The 19,318-nt window shown below is 42.9% G+C and overlaps 1 protein-coding gene across 2 annotated transcripts in view; it reads right to left on the reverse strand.

Moving 5' to 3' along the window:
- The window catches only part of RNGTT (RNA guanylyltransferase and 5'-phosphatase), a 444,501-nt gene that overhangs the window by 410,781 nt on the left and 14,402 nt on the right, over positions 1-19,318 (reverse strand). For both annotated transcript variants that reach the window (XM_063443564.1, XM_063443565.1), the window contains exons 5-6: positions 6,979-7,054; positions 3,372-3,615 (exon numbers count right to left, since the gene is read on the reverse strand). In XM_063443564.1, the coding sequence (XP_063299634.1) occupies positions 3,372-3,615; positions 6,979-7,054 (320 nt within the window). The remainder of the gene's footprint in view (positions 1-3,371; positions 3,616-6,978; positions 7,055-19,318) is intronic.

A 19,318-nucleotide genomic window follows, 5' to 3' on the forward strand; every position in this document is an offset into this window, starting at 1 on the left:
TCTCCCCCTACTCTTTGTCCTCTCGCTGGAACCACTCCTGCAGAGGATACGAGAGGACGGGAATATATCGGGTGTCCAGGCGGGGGTGGAGGAATATAAGGTCTCCGCGTATGCGGACGATGTTTTGATAACAATTACTAACCCGTGGGTATCCCTGCCCCAACTGGTGGCCCTCCGAGAGGAATACGGAAAGGTTTCGGGCTATAAAATCAGTGGCCATGCCCCTAAATATGGACGAGGAGGAGATTGCCAATATCAAAACCACCCACTCCCTCAAAATCACAAGAACCGACGTTAAATATCTCGGTATCAACCTTACTGCAGACCTGGGGAAAATGTATAGCGCCAATTACTCACCCGCTATCCAGGCACTTAGCCGTGACCTGGACAAATGGCATGAAAAGCCGATATCATGGATTGGCAGACTGCATGCAGTCAAAATGACGTTGCTCTTACGCCTACTGTTTTTGTTGCAGGCCATGCCGATAAAGTCACCAAACAGGACCTAACGACAGTACAAAAACACATTGATAGCTTTATATGGGCACAAAAGAGACACAGGATAGCCTGACAGGTACTGTACCGACCAAAATCTAGGGGTGGGCTAGGTCTTCCAAACTTGTATCAATACTATTTAGCAGCTCAGCTAGCCCAAATCGTCGCATGGCATACACCGGAGGGCACACATCGGTGGGTAGATTTAGAGACGAAACTAATGAGCACAGACCTACCTCAGTTCTGGATATGGGTGCCCAAACAGGATAGACCATCCCTACGTACCACATGCCCAGCGATCCTTAACTCTATACGGATATGGGATCTGACGGCTACCAAATACGCACTGAAACACACACCCTCACCACTGACTCCGTATTTACGGAACAACGCATTTGAGCCTGGGCTGAGCGCACAAGACTTTAGGGGGATAGAAACAACGGGGATGCAACGATATGGGCACATGCATGACGGTGACTCCTTCAAAACCTTTGACACCCTAAAAACAATGGCACCCCTAACCACTAAAGACGTATTCTGATATGTACAGTTACGTGACTTTGCCAAAAACCCTGAGATAAGGAAAGCAGCACATACCCCAATGACGTTCTACGAACAGCTATGTAACGCTGAAACAATTCAAAAGGGACTAATCACGGCCATATACGCACAGCTCAGCGCCCCTGAAAAGGGAGCTGAAGAGCCAAGGTACATACACCAATGGGAAGCGGACCTGGGTGGGGTACTGGAGGGGGAGGACTGGGTAGACATATGGGAAGCGACGGCTAAGACGTCGATTTGTGTACTGCATCAGGAACAAACCTATAAAATGCTCATGAGATGGTACACTACACCAGCACAGCTACACAAAATGGGGAAAACCACGACGGACACATGCTGGAAGGGATGCGGTGGTAAGGGCACCTTTATCCACATGTGGTGGGAATGCCCTGAAATCAGCAAATACTGGAAGCATGTACAGACGCTAATGACAGACGTACTAACACGACACGTGGATTTAGACCCCTGGTCGATCCTATTGTCCCGACCCGTAGATGGCCTCCCCAGGAAAGAACAACAACTTCTGAACAAACTCACGCTGGCAGCTAGAAGGGCTCTAGCACAGGCGTGGCTGAAATCCAAAATTCCCACCGACAGGGACGTGATAGTAAAAATTAAAGATACGTATCTGATGGACAAACTCACAGCCCAAATCAGAAACACTGAAAAATCATTCCAAAAAATTTGGCAACCGTGGGAAATTTATGTTAACGAATGAGCCGTATGGCCAAGACAGAATGGATGATGGTCGACGCAGGGACCCCGACCCGCCGGGCGCCCCGATGAACAGCAAGCCCTCCACCCCCCCCCCCCCTCCCGCTTTCCGCCCCCCAGCCCCGACCTAGCCCCTTTCCACCCTCCACTGTACCAAACATACAGTACATGACAATGGACAATGACCATGGCTTAAAAACCTATATAGAACCGTAACCGGCTACCCTGTTAAACCACGGAAGAAAGGGCGGGCACATTAAGGGAAACCACTATAATGGCTGCGCTCAGGTACACTACGACCACCATATGCACACGACCCTGTTCTAACTCCTATATAGACTAACCGTAACAGGGTAGACGAACGCACTGACCCACAAAAACCCTCAATGAGAAGGTTACCAACTGGAGGGCGCACTAAAAGAAAACGACAAATGTTAACAACAGAGACAGACCAACACGACCACCATGACATATACGACATGACACCAACTCAGACACACTGGCTGATATTTAATGCCTATGATGTCACGGTAACCTAAACTGCTCTAAACACTGAATTGACAGCCACGATAACCAATGACATGTCTGATGGATCCTAGAACCACACAAAGTAAACTGTATGGTATATATAGTTGTTATGTCCTGTATTGGTCAGACTTAGTAAATGTTTTACCCATGAGCACGAACTGCTATTTAAAATTAAAACGTCACAGAGCAGCACAAAAGGATTGCTTTATATTATACGAAACTTCTTGTCTCCTGTAAAATGCATTGTACACTATATCTGTAACCGGCCCCTGCGTGCGCCACTGTATGTTGCCAAGCCATACTCTGTGTCGACACAAAAATAAAGAAAGTAAAAAAAATCCACGTTTCAGTTTGTATCACAGACTTTCATGCAATGCTGCCACAACCGATTATTTAAATACAGTTTTGCTCATTTAGCACTAGCAATATTTAATTTGTCACTCTCCAGTTAAAGTCAGTGCTGGGATCATGCAGTTAAACATAAATAGCTGTGTGAATTGGTGCACTAGCATCAATGCGCATCAATGTAGACATGAACACATCGGGAAAGTCAGATCAAGTGTGAGGGGTTATGGAGTAGTTTCTGGTTTGTGTGGGTCTTTTACAGGGGCCAGAAAGAACCTCATAGCTGCCTGCGTTTTGCAATTCCGAGCTATAAAACATCTACCCATTATGCAGACTATCCAGTACTCATTAGGATATAGGTTTCTCGTGACTATAATGCTAAAAGTAAAATATGATCCAAATTATTTTGATAGATCATTGTGTATTAAAGTAAAAGATGAAATGTAAGTATCATAACCACTACAACCTTTTACAAACGATTTTCAAAACTAAGACTCTGAATCCCATTACAAAAATGCAGTGCAGCCCTTACAGTGCGTAGACTGCTGCTTTAATATATGCTTAGTGAAGAGAAAAGGCATGTATTTCATGCAACTGGCAGCAGACATCTTTCTGTAGGAGGAAAATACCTGGCTTTGCAAAAAATATTACTTCACTACAAATAATGACTTTCCAATGTAGCTGTGTGATTTCTGGCCAGACTAAAACAATGTAAGGGGGCATATTACCAGTTTTAAGCGTTCCTTCTTCTTTCTGTGGAATGCAGCTCCTGAAGAACCTGCCTCTGCTTCCTGAATTACATTGTTCCCCTCATCATCCTCATCATCTTCTTCAAAGCACCAGTCTGGGAGCTCAGGGGGAGGAGGTGCGTCCTCTATGTCACCGTAGCGCTGGAAAAGCTCCTTGAGGTAATCAGCTTTATAAATACCTGGCGGCCTGGCCTGAGCAAATGTGGCTACAGCTGCCTCAATGCTAAAAAAAAAAAAAAAAAAAAAGTTATGAGTTTAAAAGAGGACTTAATTTTACAACGAAAATAAATAGTCTTAAAAGTGTGTGTTGATTTAATAATTAAATTTGAATCTAGGAGTCGGCAATAAAAAGTTAGGAGCCGTTTTTTTTTTGTTTTTGTTTTTTAAAGCTAACAACAACAAAAATCCAATTCTTAAAGCGACACTATACTCACCAAAACCACTACAGGTTATGTAGTTAATAGGGGCGCACCAGCAGACCCACGCAACTCTGAAAATAAGGTGCGTTTTTACTATATTTAAAGAGAAACTGTAGGCACCCAGACCACTTCTGCCCATTGGAGTGGTCTGGGTGCCTTGCCCCTCTCCCTTTAGCCCTGTTAGTCAAAACACTGCGGTTTTGCAGAAACCGCAGTGCTTTGATTACAGGGCTAATACCAACTCTAGTTGCTGCCTCTCACACAGCCGCTAGATGGTACTTCCATGTTCTTGACACTCACAGGAAGAGGCTCACATTCTCGCACACTCACAAATTAATATTATTTGTTTTAATGTAAAGTCCACACCGCCTCTCTACCTTTGAGGTAGGGATCCTTTCTTGGGGTTCAGTGTAATCTGGTCTTAAAGCTTTTCTTGCTCTGCTCCCTTGCGGGCGCCATTAAGCGATGTCAAGGCTGGAGTGACATCATATCCTGGCTCCCGGCATAATTGCAGCACGTCCAAGGTAGCAAAGCAAGAAGAGGAGGAAGAGGACAACTCCCACACCGCTGGCTTCCATTCCGCCCAGGTACCCGCCTTGGGGAAGGGCCTAAGGTGGTCAGGGCTTACTGGGCTGACAAACAACCAGGCACCATGACAAAATTCTTGTACATGTATACAGATATACATGTAATATTTTTGACACATAAGTTAGGTAGAGATCATAAATAGTGAGTTGACTTAGTATAAAGAAGCACAGACGGCACAATAACTTGTGCGTTACCCTCAATACATCTCGTTCTTTGCATATCGAAATGTGCTTTCAATTACACTAGGATTAGTTTTTCTTTTGAATCTTGTATGTATGTGTATATATATATATATATATATATATATATATACACACACACACACACACATATATATATATATATATATACACACACACACACATATATATATATATATACATACACACACACACACACATATATATATACACATATATACAAGATTCAAAAGAAGGAGTGCAAGGCTTTTTTAAATAAATATATATATATATATATATATATATATATATATACTGTATATTTAAAAAAGCCTTGCACTCCTACACAGTTATTTGACCCAGTGCTTGATTGCACTAAATGTATGAAAGAAAAAAATCAGCACTCCCAGGTAGCTTTCTTAGGAACTTCTTTTACTAAAAAGTGTAACAGTCAACGTTTCAGTTGCATTAAGGAACTTTCATCAGGACAATCACCTGGTTGTCCTGATGAAAGTTCCTGAATGGAACTGAAACTTTTTAGTAAAAGAGATATAGGTATATATACTTTAACAAACCACCTATTTTACAGGTAGGATTTTGTCACAGATCTTACAGTAACCACAGCCTTCTAGGGCAGGGGTAGGCAACCTATGGCACTAGTGCCATGCACGGCACTCGAGGTGTCTTTGCACGGCACTCAAGGCTGCTAGAGCCAAACAGGCTCTGGCCTATCAGGAGTCCCAGTAGAACTTCAGATATCTGCTAATTCGAAAAGGTGGTGAAGGACAATCCTCAATGTATGCATTGTTGCACATAGAGTAAGTGATCTCAGATCACTTCCTCCCAGCACTCGTGAATGGGAATCCACACAGTAGTAGAGCAGCTTGCAGCTGCTGTTGCAGCTCCTGTCCTTGACCTGTACCTGGCCAGCCTGGTCCCCACTGGAACCCAGGGAAGCTACTCACACTGCTAGATATACACAGAATTGCACAATAACCCTCTCCTCTTACAAATAATACGAACAGCCCACAAGCAAACATACGCACAATCCGCACAAACGTAACCCGCTAACAATCCACATACATGCACACAACCCCACGTGCAGCCTCTCACATGCAATACCCCAAACAGCCCCCACACATACACACACTACCAAACACACAAAGTGACATTTCCATCCACACACACAATTCCACAAGCAGCCCCCATACACAGCCCACATTCATATGTATCATACACGATACCAAACTACTCCTGAACATATAGAATATAATGGCACATATACGCACAAATACAACGATACAAAGCAATTACAGTATAAATAACACAAGCAGAATACGGCAGCATACAGACCACGATTTAAAAAAAATAGGACTGGCACACTGCGGGACCTCACCATCTTATATTGGCACAGTGCTGCTAAAAGGTTGCCTACCCCTGTTCTAGGGTAATCAAAGTCCAGTACACTTCCAGCTCAGTTTACTTACTTAAAAGCCTGCCTGCCAATTGACCAGCTACAGGGGAGTATCAATTAGTTCACATCTCTGGAACTCCTAAGGTATATACAAGTCCTGGTCTAGCTGTTACATAGCAACTAGTGCTATTGGTGCACTGGCCCACCCTGCTCTCCAAATGCTCCGCCCCAGGGACCCTTACCGTGGTTTGCAGAGTACCAGCAATGTATCTTCCAAACCGAACATCTCTCCCGGGACATTTAATTGAGAAACCTCAGGCTGCTGTTTAGCAAATACACACACAAATACAAGACTAAAAAAAAAAACCCTCTAAAGTCACCAGAGAATATATAAAAGAAAAACAGACAAATTTAACTGGAAATCATGCACGATCCAAAAGATTTTCCATCTAGCACAGGAATACATTTTGTCTTGAGCTTAAGTGGTTTAAAGTAATGCCGCAAATGTTCCACTTTGATTTGTAGCTGAAGCTTAATTGCCATATTACAGGTAATCAAATTAAAATGTTGAGAAAGGGTATCAAAAAAGATACACAGAGAAATCCAGGAATAGAGTGCATCTAGATGACATCAAGTTTGCAAAGACCAAAAGAGACAGTATTTATGCCAAACAGGCAACATTATCTTTAATAACACTTCAAATGGACTGCTCATTATTTTATATAAAATGGAAAACACAGACATTTTAATTTTAATGTGAGAAGTGTACTTGGATGTATATTAAACACATTTATAAAAAAAAATATCTCCTTTCCATCTCATTGCATGTAGCTGTGTAGAGTAAAAATGCAACAAACAAAAGAAAAGAAAACAATGCTACAAAATAAACTTCTGGGTGTTTTTCCAGTGTGAAAAAAATGAATGTGAATTCATAATAAACTGCTAGCATGGTGATATTAATTATTTAAGAAAAACAGCAACCTTACCTCCAATCCATCTTCTCAACTAAAAAGGCACAGATAAGGAAACCAGTTCGGTTAAAACCATGAGTGCAGTGGACTCCTAAGCAATAAATAAGAAGATAGATAAAAAGTATGAAACAGCCGAACAGCTAGAAAAATCTACACATCTACATCAACTACAATGATTAATTTCTTGCTATGTAACTAGAATACAAAATGTCAATGTTCTACTCAACTTGTACATAAATCTTTTCACATTTTCACAGCAAACCAGATATTGTGGATAGGGTCAGGATGTTTAGAGTACTTCCTACCAATGACCCACTGTTCTCAAATTAAATCAATATAATTATGTGAACTTCTCTAAGCCTCTTACTGGAACATTTATAATATTTTCTCTGTCCAGTTTTCGGTTTTCTAATTTGGTAAAGCACAGGTTTCACCTAGTAGTATAATCAGCAAAAAACTCAGATATTGTTTGGATTAATACCACACACGATCCAATAAAACCATTTTAAAAAGCTCAATTAACTGCTTAAAGGGGAACAATTAGTGTAATATTTCTGACACATAGGTTTAGGTAGAGCAGGTTGACTTAGGATAAGGAAGCGCAGATGGCACAATAATTTGTGCGTTAGCCTCAATACCTCTTCTTTATTTATCAAAATGTGTTATCAATCACACTAGGTTTAGTTTACACATTATGTAGCATCAATTGTTATTTATCAATCAAAAGTAAAAAAAAAAAAAAGGAAATAAAGTTTAAACAAGTACAAAAATATTTAAAGGAACATTCCAATAAAAAAAAATTGGAGCTGCAACAACTAATCGATAAGATAAATGTACAAACATCTCACTATCAGAGGCACGTTTACTCACTGCAATTAACTTTTGTTGCAAAAAAAATATTACATACAAAAGCACTTTTAAAACGCCCTAAAGAAAGGGAGAAATGCTTTGTGCGGGTTTAATTTTTAATATCTAGTGTATCAGGAGTAATATATATATATATATATATATATATATATATATATATATATATATATATATATATATATATATATATATATATATATATGATCAGCACCTATTTTATACAGGTGCTAAATCTACTTGTTTTTTATATGATCATTAATTAACAAATTGAGAATCATAGATCCGGGCTTCATATATAGCTTTAGTTCTCTGGAAGTAATTGTGAGCGCAAATGTAATATTTTTCCCCTAATCACATTTGTTTCATATACCCCGGTAGATACATTGTGGTTCTGGCTTTCTTTAATTATTTTTTGCAATTACCAAATAATGTTGCTATATCCCAGCAATGTATTTGATATGTAAAAAAGCAGTATTATACTTTTGTAACAGAGGGACAAAGGTTTAAAAATAATATCAGGAAGTATTACTTTACTGAGAGGGTAGTGGATGCATGGAATAGCCTTCCAGCTGAAGTGGTAGAGGTTGACACAGTAAAGGAGTTTAAGCATGCGTGGGATAGGCATAAGGCTATCCTAACTATAAGATAAGGCCAGGGACTAATGAAAGTATTTAGAAAATTGGGCAGACTAGATGGGCCGAATGGTTCTTATCTGCCGTCACATTCTATGTTTCTATATTTCTAAGGTGTTAGAACATTAGAGCAGTGTTTCCCAACCCAGTCCTCAAGGCACACCTACCAGTCCAGGATTTAAGGATTACCCAGTTTTGTCTAAGGTGTTTTTTCTTTTTTTTCTAAAAACACCTTAGACAAAACTGGGTAATCCTTAAATCCTGGACTGGTAGGTGTGCCTTGAGGACTGGGTTGGGAAACACTGCATTAGAGTATCTAATGTGAAACAAAGGGTGCTTAAAAGACACTACAGACACCCAGACCACTTCATCTCAATTAAGTGGTCTGGGTCCTTGTTTTAACCCTGAGAGTGAAAACACAGCCTCTAGTGACTTACTCAGCAAGGGCATTTTAGTCACTGTAATCTCTACAGTTTCCAGCCTTAGAGAACATAACCAACTCTATGTTTAAAGGATCACTATAGTGTCAGGAAAAACTAGTTTTCCTGACACTATATAACTCTTAGGTCCCCCCCCCCCACCCTCAGGGCCCCCGTCCCGCTGGGCTGAAGGTGTTAAAACCCTTCAGCTACTTACTTTAACCCAGCGCCGGGCTCCTTCGGCGCTGGTGACCTCGCCTCCCCCTCCGACGTCAGCTCCTGAGTGGAGCGGAATGCGCATGCGCGGTCAGAGCCGAGCTCGCATTAAAAACGCCCATAGCAAAGCATTTCTCAATGCATTCCTATGGACGTTCTGCACGCTGAATGCGATTTTCGCATTCAGCGTCGCAGAAGCGCCTCTAGCGGCTGTCAGGAAGACAGTCACTAGAGGCTGGATTAACCCTGCAATGTAAACATAGTAGTTTCTCGGAAACTGCTATGTTTACATCTGAAGGGTTAAAACCTGGTGGACATGGCACCCAGACCACTTCATTGAGCTGAAGTGGTCTGGGTGACTGCAGTGGTCCTTTAAAAGGTGTAAAATGTTGTAGCTTTTTTGGGAAGTTGCAGCAATCTGAATTTTTTTATTTTTTTGTATAAATCAGTTTGTCATGTTAAAGTGGCACGGTCATGTTTTTAATTTCTCACAGTTTTCCTTTTCTTATGCGCCTTGTATTTCAATTATTATACTCCCTCCCTTGCTACTTGCATTTATTTATATTTATTATGTTTTCATGCTTCCACCAGATCTGAAGACCCTGGAAATCTGGGTGCTGCCATTTTGTTGTCCTCCTTCCAAAATATATGCAGTTTGCCCTCCTTTGAGTGATGGCATGTAGGTAAATAAGCTTAACAACTGAAATAGGACTTTGTTTAAAGGGTTACTCCAGTTATCATAACTACATCCTGCTGTAGTGTTTTTTTATAAGTCACATTAATTCTTTTATATTTACCCGCCAACTTCCAATCATTCACATCAGTGCATCAGTGTGACATTTTTTAATGGGCACCCTGATATTTATGAATATGCAAACTTGTGGTATTTATTAATTAGCACTCTGCCTTAATTTGAAAACTTACTGTGATTTATTAATGGCACCTGTCTTGCAAATGTTTAATGGTAAAACTGACTGGCATTTTTTGTGGGGTAAAGTGACACTTTTTTGTAATTTTGCTTGTGGTTTGCTGTGGAATTCTGGGAAAAGCTTTGGTGTGCCTTGGGTGAGGTTGAGAAGCACAACTAAAAAACTGACGATTTAAAAAAAAAAAAAAAAAAAAAGAGAGAGAAATGGAAGAACGGGAAAAATATAAATAAAAGATTACTTTCAAAATCTAAATCTACAAAGTAACAGTTACTTTAATTCTAAAATAATACTACAAGGGAATAGAAAGGTGACAACTCCAGATAAGTTCTTACATAAAGAATGTTTAAAAACTTATGAAGATAGCAACAATAAGAAAGAAGCATACTAAAAAAAATGGACAGAAAACATTTCCCACAAAACCCTATAATTTCTGCATGTTGGCTGGGATAGAACAAAATCACCTGCATAAAATCTCAAAACTACTGAAAGGTAAATTTCTATATATATTAATGGCATGGTGGAATAAAAGATATGCAAATGGTTTCACTTGTTTCACAAATACAGCTATGCAAGAAACACCCATTAATCTTGTAGTTTAGCCAGGTTTGGCACATTCAGGGAAAATGAAAGTTTCCTATTAACCTCTTGGTTAGAACGGCATTTATCCTTTTGTCACAATATCTGCTGGCAGACTGCAGTGTCCACCTGAGGAACTTAATGGATCCCTGGGCACAAGAAAAAAAGATTTCTCTGAGCCTCCACCTTACTGCACATTTTCTTTAATTAAAATGTGAAAGCACAATGACACAAATTAAAAAGATCTGCATGGCTGCTGTCCACAGAGATATCCGACATCAAGGGAGGCCAATGGAAATACACGTCCAGTGAGTAGTCACTCACGGCTTGATTAAGCCAGCATGAAATTAACTGCTCAAGTAATATTAATGCTCTGTATCAAACTGTCACAAGTTAATAGCGCTACACTGACATCTAAAAAATAGAATTAAGGCCAAGAGCGTTTCTTAATCCAGTCTTGGCAATCTGCAGACCCACATGGCTTCCTTAACTAGGCTGATGAGTGACAATATTTCTCGGGCTGTCAACACAGCTTGTTTTTGATAAAGAGATTTCCCTTGTGGGTGCTGTGCATATCAAAATCCATGACCCAGTAGAATGTGTTTAATTTAACCTGCACTTGCTATAGGTTTTTGATTACATACATTTTAAAGGCATTACACAAAGTCAAAATGATACTGTACAAACCAATGAGCTGCATTTAAAAGAACAACAAAGGAAAAGGAGATAGAAATAAAAGAACGACAAATTAACATATTTGGTTGTAATTTTTCAGCTAAAGAGATTTATACAAAACTGGACAGGAGATGAGATTCAACACAAACATGCAAAAAATTATGCATTTTGAGAACAGAAAATGTCAAATTAGACTCAAATTGCAGTTGAACAAATTAAATCATGTAAAAAGGATTTGGATACAAATTTAAGAAATGGTCAAAAAAAAAAAACCATGAAAAAAAAAAAGTCAATATATTGGTTTTAAATTGTTTAAAACAATTTCAACTTAAAGGGACACCATTGGAATGGTCTGGTTGCAATGTCCCATAATCCTACATTGGTAATTATTGCAGTTTTTGGGAAACTGCAATAATTACCTCTCCTGGTTAACATGAGGACATCCATTCCAGAGTCAATCAAATCCCCATTGGAAAGCATTGAAACAATGCTTTCCTATAGTGAATCCTAATGCGAGCGTGGCACTTGCCGCGCATGCGCATTAGGTCTTCCCTGCCGTCACGAGCATGGGCGGAGCCTGACCTAGCTCCGAGGTACATCGGCGCTGGATTCAGGTAAGTGACTGAAGAGGTTTTAATAACTTTTAGGTTTTAATAACTTTTAGGTTTTAATGACTCTTTTCCTGGCACTAATGAATCCCTTTAGATTCAATAAAAATAAAGTTTTCAACACCTCACATTTTGTTACTTTTAAGAAGATTTTGTACACACTCAGCACAAATGTCAGTTATGGAAACAGTTTGGGGGGAGGGCAGCAGTAGACAACAGTGAAAAAGGTGGCAAGCCATTAGGAAAACAATAAATAAATGAGAAAGGCAAGTCAGCATGGTGACTGGCCTCTGCACTGATCAGTCCTACTCAAGGTGCACGTTAGAAGAGCACTAGTAAAGCGTTCTGCTCCCTCCACTTTATGAAGTCTGTGCACAGAAACCTAGAACTCAAGGACAGGAGCTCAAATTCGGGAATGTCCAGGTGAAATCAGGACAGTTTAGGAGGTATTTTATTGTAATGGTTATGTTGCAAATAATCTTTGTGTGGAGTCTCACAGCTTTTTTGCACACCAAATGTTATGGACTACATCTCAAATAATGCTTTTACAGCCATAATGCTGGCAAAGCACCAGGGAAGATGTAGTCAACAACATCTGAAGTGCTGAATGTTGCCCACCCCTGGTAGGGTATAGGTCAGTGAGAAGGAACTTGTCACGATCAATTATGAGTAACAGCACACTTGCTGGGCATACTGGGTTATCTGGCAAAGAAGCAGTCAACAGCCCCGCCATAGCTTGGTTGGGGTCTCACTGTCTGCTCCAGGAGGGTATGGCTGTGGGAAGGACCTCTCCCTCCAGGAGGGTATGGCTGTGGGAAGGACCTCTCCCTCCAGGAGGGTATGGCTGTGGGAAGGACCTCTCCCTCCAGGAGGGTATGGCTGTGGGAAGGACCTCTCCCTCCAGGAGGGTATGGCTGTGGGAAGGACCTCTCCCTCCAGGAGGGTATGGCTGTGGGAAGGACCTCTCCCTCCAGGAGGGTATGGCTGTGGGAAGGACCTCTCCCTCCAGGAGGGTATGGCTGTGGGAAGGACCTCTCCCTCCAGGAGGGTATGGCTGTGGGAAGGACCTCTCCCTCCAGGAGGGTATGGCTGTGGGAAGGACCTCTCCCTCCAGGAGGGTATGGCTGTGGGAAGGACCTCTCCCTCCAGGAGGGTATGGCTGTGGGAAGGACCTCTCCCTCCAGGAGGGTATGGCTGTGGGAAGGACCTCTCCCTCCAGGAGGGTATGGCTGTGGGAAGGACCTCTCCCTCCAGGAGGGTATGGCTGTGGGAAGGACCTCTCCCTCCAGGAGGGTATGGCTGTGGGAAGGACCTCTCCCTCCAGGAGGGTATGGCTGTGGGAAGGACCTCTCCCTCCAGGAGGGTATGGCTGTGGGAAGGACCTCTCCCTCCAGGAGGGTATGGCTGTGGGAAGGACCTCTCCCTCCAGGAGGGTATGGCTGTGGGAAGGACCTCTCCCTCCAGGCGGGTATGGCTGTGGGAAGGACCTCTCCCTCCAGGCGGGTATGGCTGTGGGAAGGACCTCTCCCTCCAGGAGGGTATGGCTGTGGGAAGGACCTCTCCCTCCAGGAGGGTATGGCTGTGGGAAGGACCTCTCCCTCCAGGAGGGTATGGCTGTGGGAAGGACCTCTCCCTCCAGGAGGGTATGGCTGTGGGAAGGACCTCTCCCTCCAGGAGGGTATGGCTGTGGGAAGGACCTCTCCCTCCAGGAGGGTATGGCTGTGGGAAGGACCTCTCCCTCCAGGAGGGTATGGCTGTGGGAAGGACCTCTCCCTCCAGGAGGGTATGGCCGTGGGGAGGACCTCTCCTCCAGGAGGGTATGGCTGTGGGGAGGACCTCTCCTCCAGGAGGGTATGGCTGTGGGGAGGACCTCTCCTCCAGGAGGGTATGGCTGTGGGGAGGACCTCTCCTCCAGGAGGGTATGGCTGTGGGGAGGACCTCTCCTCCAGGAGGGTATGGCTGTGGGGAGGACCTCTCCTCCAGGAGGGTATGGCTGTGGGGAGGACCTCTCCTCCAGGAGGGTATGGCTGTGGGGAGGACCTCTCCTCCAGGAGGGTATGGCTGTGGGGAGGACCTCACCTCCAGGAGGGTATGGCTGTGGGGAGGACCTCACCTCCAGGAGGGTATAGCTGTATAGCTGAAGAGAGCTCTTACAAGAGCTAACAGTGATATAGCAGTTATAGCTGTTCCCTACCACACGAGAAGAGGTTGCGAGTTGAGGGTAAGAAGATCTGTTTAATGAGCACAAAGGCATTTCTTTTACACACATTTTCAGGCCAGAGGCACACCCCTGGACCTGATTGAACACAGGGACACAAACCAATAGGAGCAATAATTAACACAGTAACACTCCCACATCCATTCAGCAAGCCATCCCATCTGCCTGTGATATAATTAAGCTAGCTAATAGAATAACTTAATTATCCACAGGCAGAAAATATCAATTTTTACCCAAAACACAGAAAACACCCCTAGATAGCCCTGATCTGTGTGAACAACATATCCTGTAATCACCCAGAACAGAGCAGGGGTTCAAACGTTTTGTGGAAGTCACATTTGGCCAACCGCACGCACATTTTCATGCCCAAAACAGTTCCAGAGAATTAGGCTGTGAGGCCGGTTTATTTCCATTACCAAGTTCCGTTTGCTTGCACGAACGGTGCTGTTTGTGCAAATAGTCAAAGTTAAAGTGGTGTTTGAATTTTCAAACGCATTTCGATTCCCGAAGTCTGGAGAAGGTAAATTTCAGCAGTGTTTGTGCCGTTGCGTGTCCAATTTAAGTTCCATATATTCGACGACCAAACACCGCTGAACGCGTTTGAATCAAAATGGCCGCCGCCACGTGTTCAGATGTCGAATGGCGCCCACTTCGACTACTTCGGCTGTATCCGAAGTGCCACTTCGAAAGTGCAAATCCTTTCCAATAGAATTTAAAGGGCCAGAAACAGTGTCTTAAATTCCAATAAGCCCAAATAGAGTTTTTAAACGGCAATGCACCCCAGGGGCCATAGTCACAGGGCAAGAGGCTGGCAAGCAGTCCTCTCCAAAACCCAGTGGCTTAGTGCAATTGGTCACATTAATTAAAAGTATATATTTATCTGCCCTCCTAACCCCCACAGACCCATAATAACTCCCCCATGCACAGAAACAGCACCCCTCATACACTGCCCCATACACACACTGTACCCATTCACACAACATGCCCCATATACATACACACACTACCCCCCATACACTGCCCCCAAACACACACTGTACCCTTTATACAACCTGCCCACACAGCATACCCCTCACACAATACCCCCACCACACGCACAATGCGACCCCCTGCACACACATTCCATATCCCTCGCGCACACACACATTACTGCCCCTATCCCCTACTACAGCCCCTATCCCGGCAGATCCCAGGCAAGATATCAAACTGTTCTTAAACCACAAAGTGGCTATTTTTTTTTGTTTGGTTTTTACTGTAAAATAAACAGATTTATTTACTCTTTAAAAATAAAAGTCAAAGCAATATAGTAATCAATAACATTGACGCGTTTCACCTTCACCAAGGTTTTCTCAAAGTGAAAAAATTGCACATTTAAGCTGACTTTTGGTAGCTCGTCCATTTGGTGGAAGTAGAGTTTTGTTATCTCAAAGTCTTGATTCCTGGCCACATTTTGATGATACAATAAATTAGATAATATTAAAAAAAAAATGTCATATTTTCAAACCCTTTTGGATTAAATACTTTGTTCTTGTTAAATTGCCTGTGATACTAGCCATAAGAAATAAAATGTTGAACCTGGTAAAATGACAGTTTTGTGTAGAATCTGGTAATACCTAATAGTGTCATTTTTATTTAATTATTTATTTTCAAACGCAACCTTAGACTAAGGGAGCACTTGAAGAATAACATAACATGTGTGATTTTAGCTCAATTAAAAATGTATAGTCTCCACACAAACTATTTAGGAACACCAATGTCAGCATCATCAATTCAACTTTAAAGCTTATTATAGATATTATTATTACTTGACTTTTCCAGTATGAATACTTTTTAAAAATATGGTTTTAAATGAGAATCTCAGGTTATATAACTCCTTTATTGCAGGGCAAGTATTAACTGTGTGACATGGCAAGTTTAGGCAGGGCAAACTATGAACATATATATATATATATATATATAGTTTAATTAATCCCTTAAGAGTCCATGAGGCAGTTCTTCTACAAGGATATTTTGTGTGTCATATTATTTTTATTTATTTTTTATTTTTACAAAATTAAAGAACTAAGAGTTATTTGAATTTTGGCCCATTTTTTTTTTTTTTATTCTTTATTCTTGCATGCAAAAGGAAAAAGCAGTTACAGAGGCGTGTGCCATGCTCCAACAGCATGTGCACTCGATATAGCAATAATAAACAGCATTGTAAGAAAGCATGGCTTGATAACACATTGCACATTTTTATGTGGTAGTAAATTGCAAGAAATGACACTGTATGCTATCTGAAATTAGAAAGAACAAAGTTGCGACAGTCTAGGATTGTGAGTAGCTTAAACATTGGGTTATTCAACGCAATTTAACAGTATAAACTCGTTTGGCGCAATGATGCGTCATCACTATGGGTAACTACGCAAACTAATGCGCGTTTTTGTTTCCGTTTGGTACAGGCTTTACATATTTTATGCTTATATTGATTGAAATAAATGATATACATGTATGACTTAGATATTTTATGAGTACAGAACACAACAATTGAATTCAGTGACTACACGTGTGTGTGTGCGGGGGGGTTTGCTAGGTTGGCTTGGCTGGGTTGATCAGAACATTTACCCAAGGTACACAGGGTGGTGGTTTAACATGCGGTTAACCGAATAGGATTAGGGTCATGAGCTATGTTTATATGCCATGGGTACTGCTCTCATGAACGTTAAGTGCTGATGAGCAGTGTGGCTTGTGTGTTATGGTGCCAGGTACTGTAGGCTACATTTACTGTAACATATGTGGGATTGACTGACCAGAGGGTAGGGTCCTTTAGGCACTAGTTGGCACAGCAGGGACCTGCAGGCAAATGCGCATGTATTAATAAACTCAAGGTGTTGCAACGGGGGAGCAGTTGATTATAGTTGAGGGGGCTCTGTGTGTTGCAGCCGATATACAGCAAGTCCTCTGAGAAAATATTACCAGTCCTCGAATAAGCCACCACGGGACCTAGCTGGGCTCAGAGTGCATCACAGTCACCCTATGCCTTGTATCGGTAGGGCATAGTCTCTGCTCGCTCTGGGGCATGTCAGGGTTTGAGCAGCTGATGGTAGGCAGTGTGGCTTGGCGAGTAGGGTTCGATCTCTCAGTCTCTTGTCGGGCTTGTGCTTGTTTCCAGTCGATTCTCGCCTCTGTGCAGCTGCTGCAGGGTCTTTGCCGGGTTGGCGTGTGGTAGAACCTCGGGGAGGTTGCCATGGTGTCCGGGGTCTCCCAGCCCATTGCCAGTGAAGTGCGAGGCGCCGGTGGGGCAATACAGGAGTGAGTCCCTGTGGGAGCTTGGGGCGACTCACCGCTGGTCGGGGTTTCAGACGGTTCAACCGTGGTTGTTGGTCAATGTGCTGGGACTTTGGTCGGCTCTTCCCCGCTCTCTGTGGTACTCTTGGGGCGTTCGCTTGTGCTGCAGGTTTTAGCTTGGGTGCCTGTTTCATTGCGGTCCCTGGGTTTCCGTTCAGGGTGTTCCCACACCTGGAGAGCTTGGCCCAGAAGTCGGCGAAGATGCGATCCAGCCGCACCGATAGCGGGGGCAGGTCGGGCTCCGGCTCTGAGGCCCACGTGGCGTCCGCCATGTTGCTTGTCACTGGTACGGTGGTGCCGTGAGTATGAGTGTGATGCCCTTGTGCTGGGTTGCATGCTTGAATTGCCGGGATATCCCTCACCGGCAGGGGGAGGGGGGATGGGGGGGGAGAGGTTGGCCCGTGGAGAACTCCAGTGTAGCGGGTCTCAGTCGGCGGAGGGATCGGCCGTCTCCCCAGCACCTCCCGGGTAGGCCTCGCGTAGGCCTCAGGGCCATCCATCGGCCGTGGTCGCCCAGTCGGGTCTTTTCGTCGATTTGGCTTTCCTCCCGTTATAGGCCCCTAGTTCTGGGGTCTAAAGGCGAGTAATTTGTCGGGTGTGGAGGTGTTTCAGGCTTAAATTAGGCTTAAATTGGGCTATTTTGCCCAGAGCTCTTCTGGTTTGCGACCTCTCGGCTGGGCTGTCAGGCTCCGCCCCGCTATTGCTTTTTTAAATAATCTACCAGAGCCCATCCCGAGATTAGAGATATATATATATATATATATATATACACACACACACACATATACATACATACATACACACACACACACACAATATATACACACACACACAACCTAGGAAATAATTTTAACTTGGGGCGCCTTGGAAAAATATTGAAATATTAAGGGTGCACTCATGTCAATGAGGAACTTGGTTTACAGTGTGCAATAAAAATATGCAATTGGAATGCTTCCCACATCTAGATAATGTGTTCAGTGCCTTAAAATAGTGTTTTAATAGTAAAATGAAAAGCAACAGCTGTTGATGCCAATTAATATTTTTTATGAAATATCTTGTCAGTGGAAAGAAAATCTCAGTAAAAGCATTAAATGTGTATTTAATAAAACCAATCCCAGCATTTAAATAAATCTAAATACAAATCACATTAAAAAAGAAACCAAAAGCAGCAAACTTCTGTCTTGCCACATACTGCCTGTACTTTGCATCTTTATCTTTGCTCAACTGGAAAATATTTTTCTATATCCTTCAAAGCAAAAACATGATATAGTTTCCATCATTTTAAAGGCATAGAACACTCCATATATGAAAAATGTAAGTTGTAAACAGAACGGTGGAAGGGTGGACAACGCGGGAACAGAGATTGGTACACAAGGTGACTATGTGTGCACGCCGAGCTATAGCGAAGGCGTGGCTCACTCCAGAGGGCCCAGAGTTCACTGGAGTTATATCTAGAATTAAAGAATGTAGAATTATGGATGATCTTACGGCAAGGGTGAGGGGGACGTCCGCGACATTTCGGAAACTCTGGGAGCCTTGGGACGACAGCGCAATAGGCTCGAGTGGAACCTGAGTCGTACTTAGATGGTTGTGGATCGCAGCGAGGCCCGCTGGACTGGGCTCCACTGCACATTGAAAGATTAATGGACCGGCCACCCTCCCCCTCCCCATCCCCCCCCCCACACTTTTTGTCCCCTTTCCCCCCCTTTCTGACCTGGCTACACATTATTTAAGCTCTCCCCTTCTTTTATTTTTTCTTCTCTTTCTTCTTTACATTTCGCACTGTTTCCTCAGGCTAGATCTAGCGAACGGAGGAACTAGGTAGCATAGCTAGAGGTTTAACTGGCACATACGATAGCTGACTATTTTTTAGCCCACTGGCCTGTGT

Source organism: Pelobates fuscus, chromosome 2 (genome assembly GCF_036172605.1).
Source record: "Pelobates fuscus isolate aPelFus1 chromosome 2, aPelFus1.pri, whole genome shotgun sequence".
In the NCBI taxonomy this organism is placed as follows: Eukaryota; Metazoa; Chordata; class Amphibia; order Anura; family Pelobatidae; genus Pelobates; species Pelobates fuscus.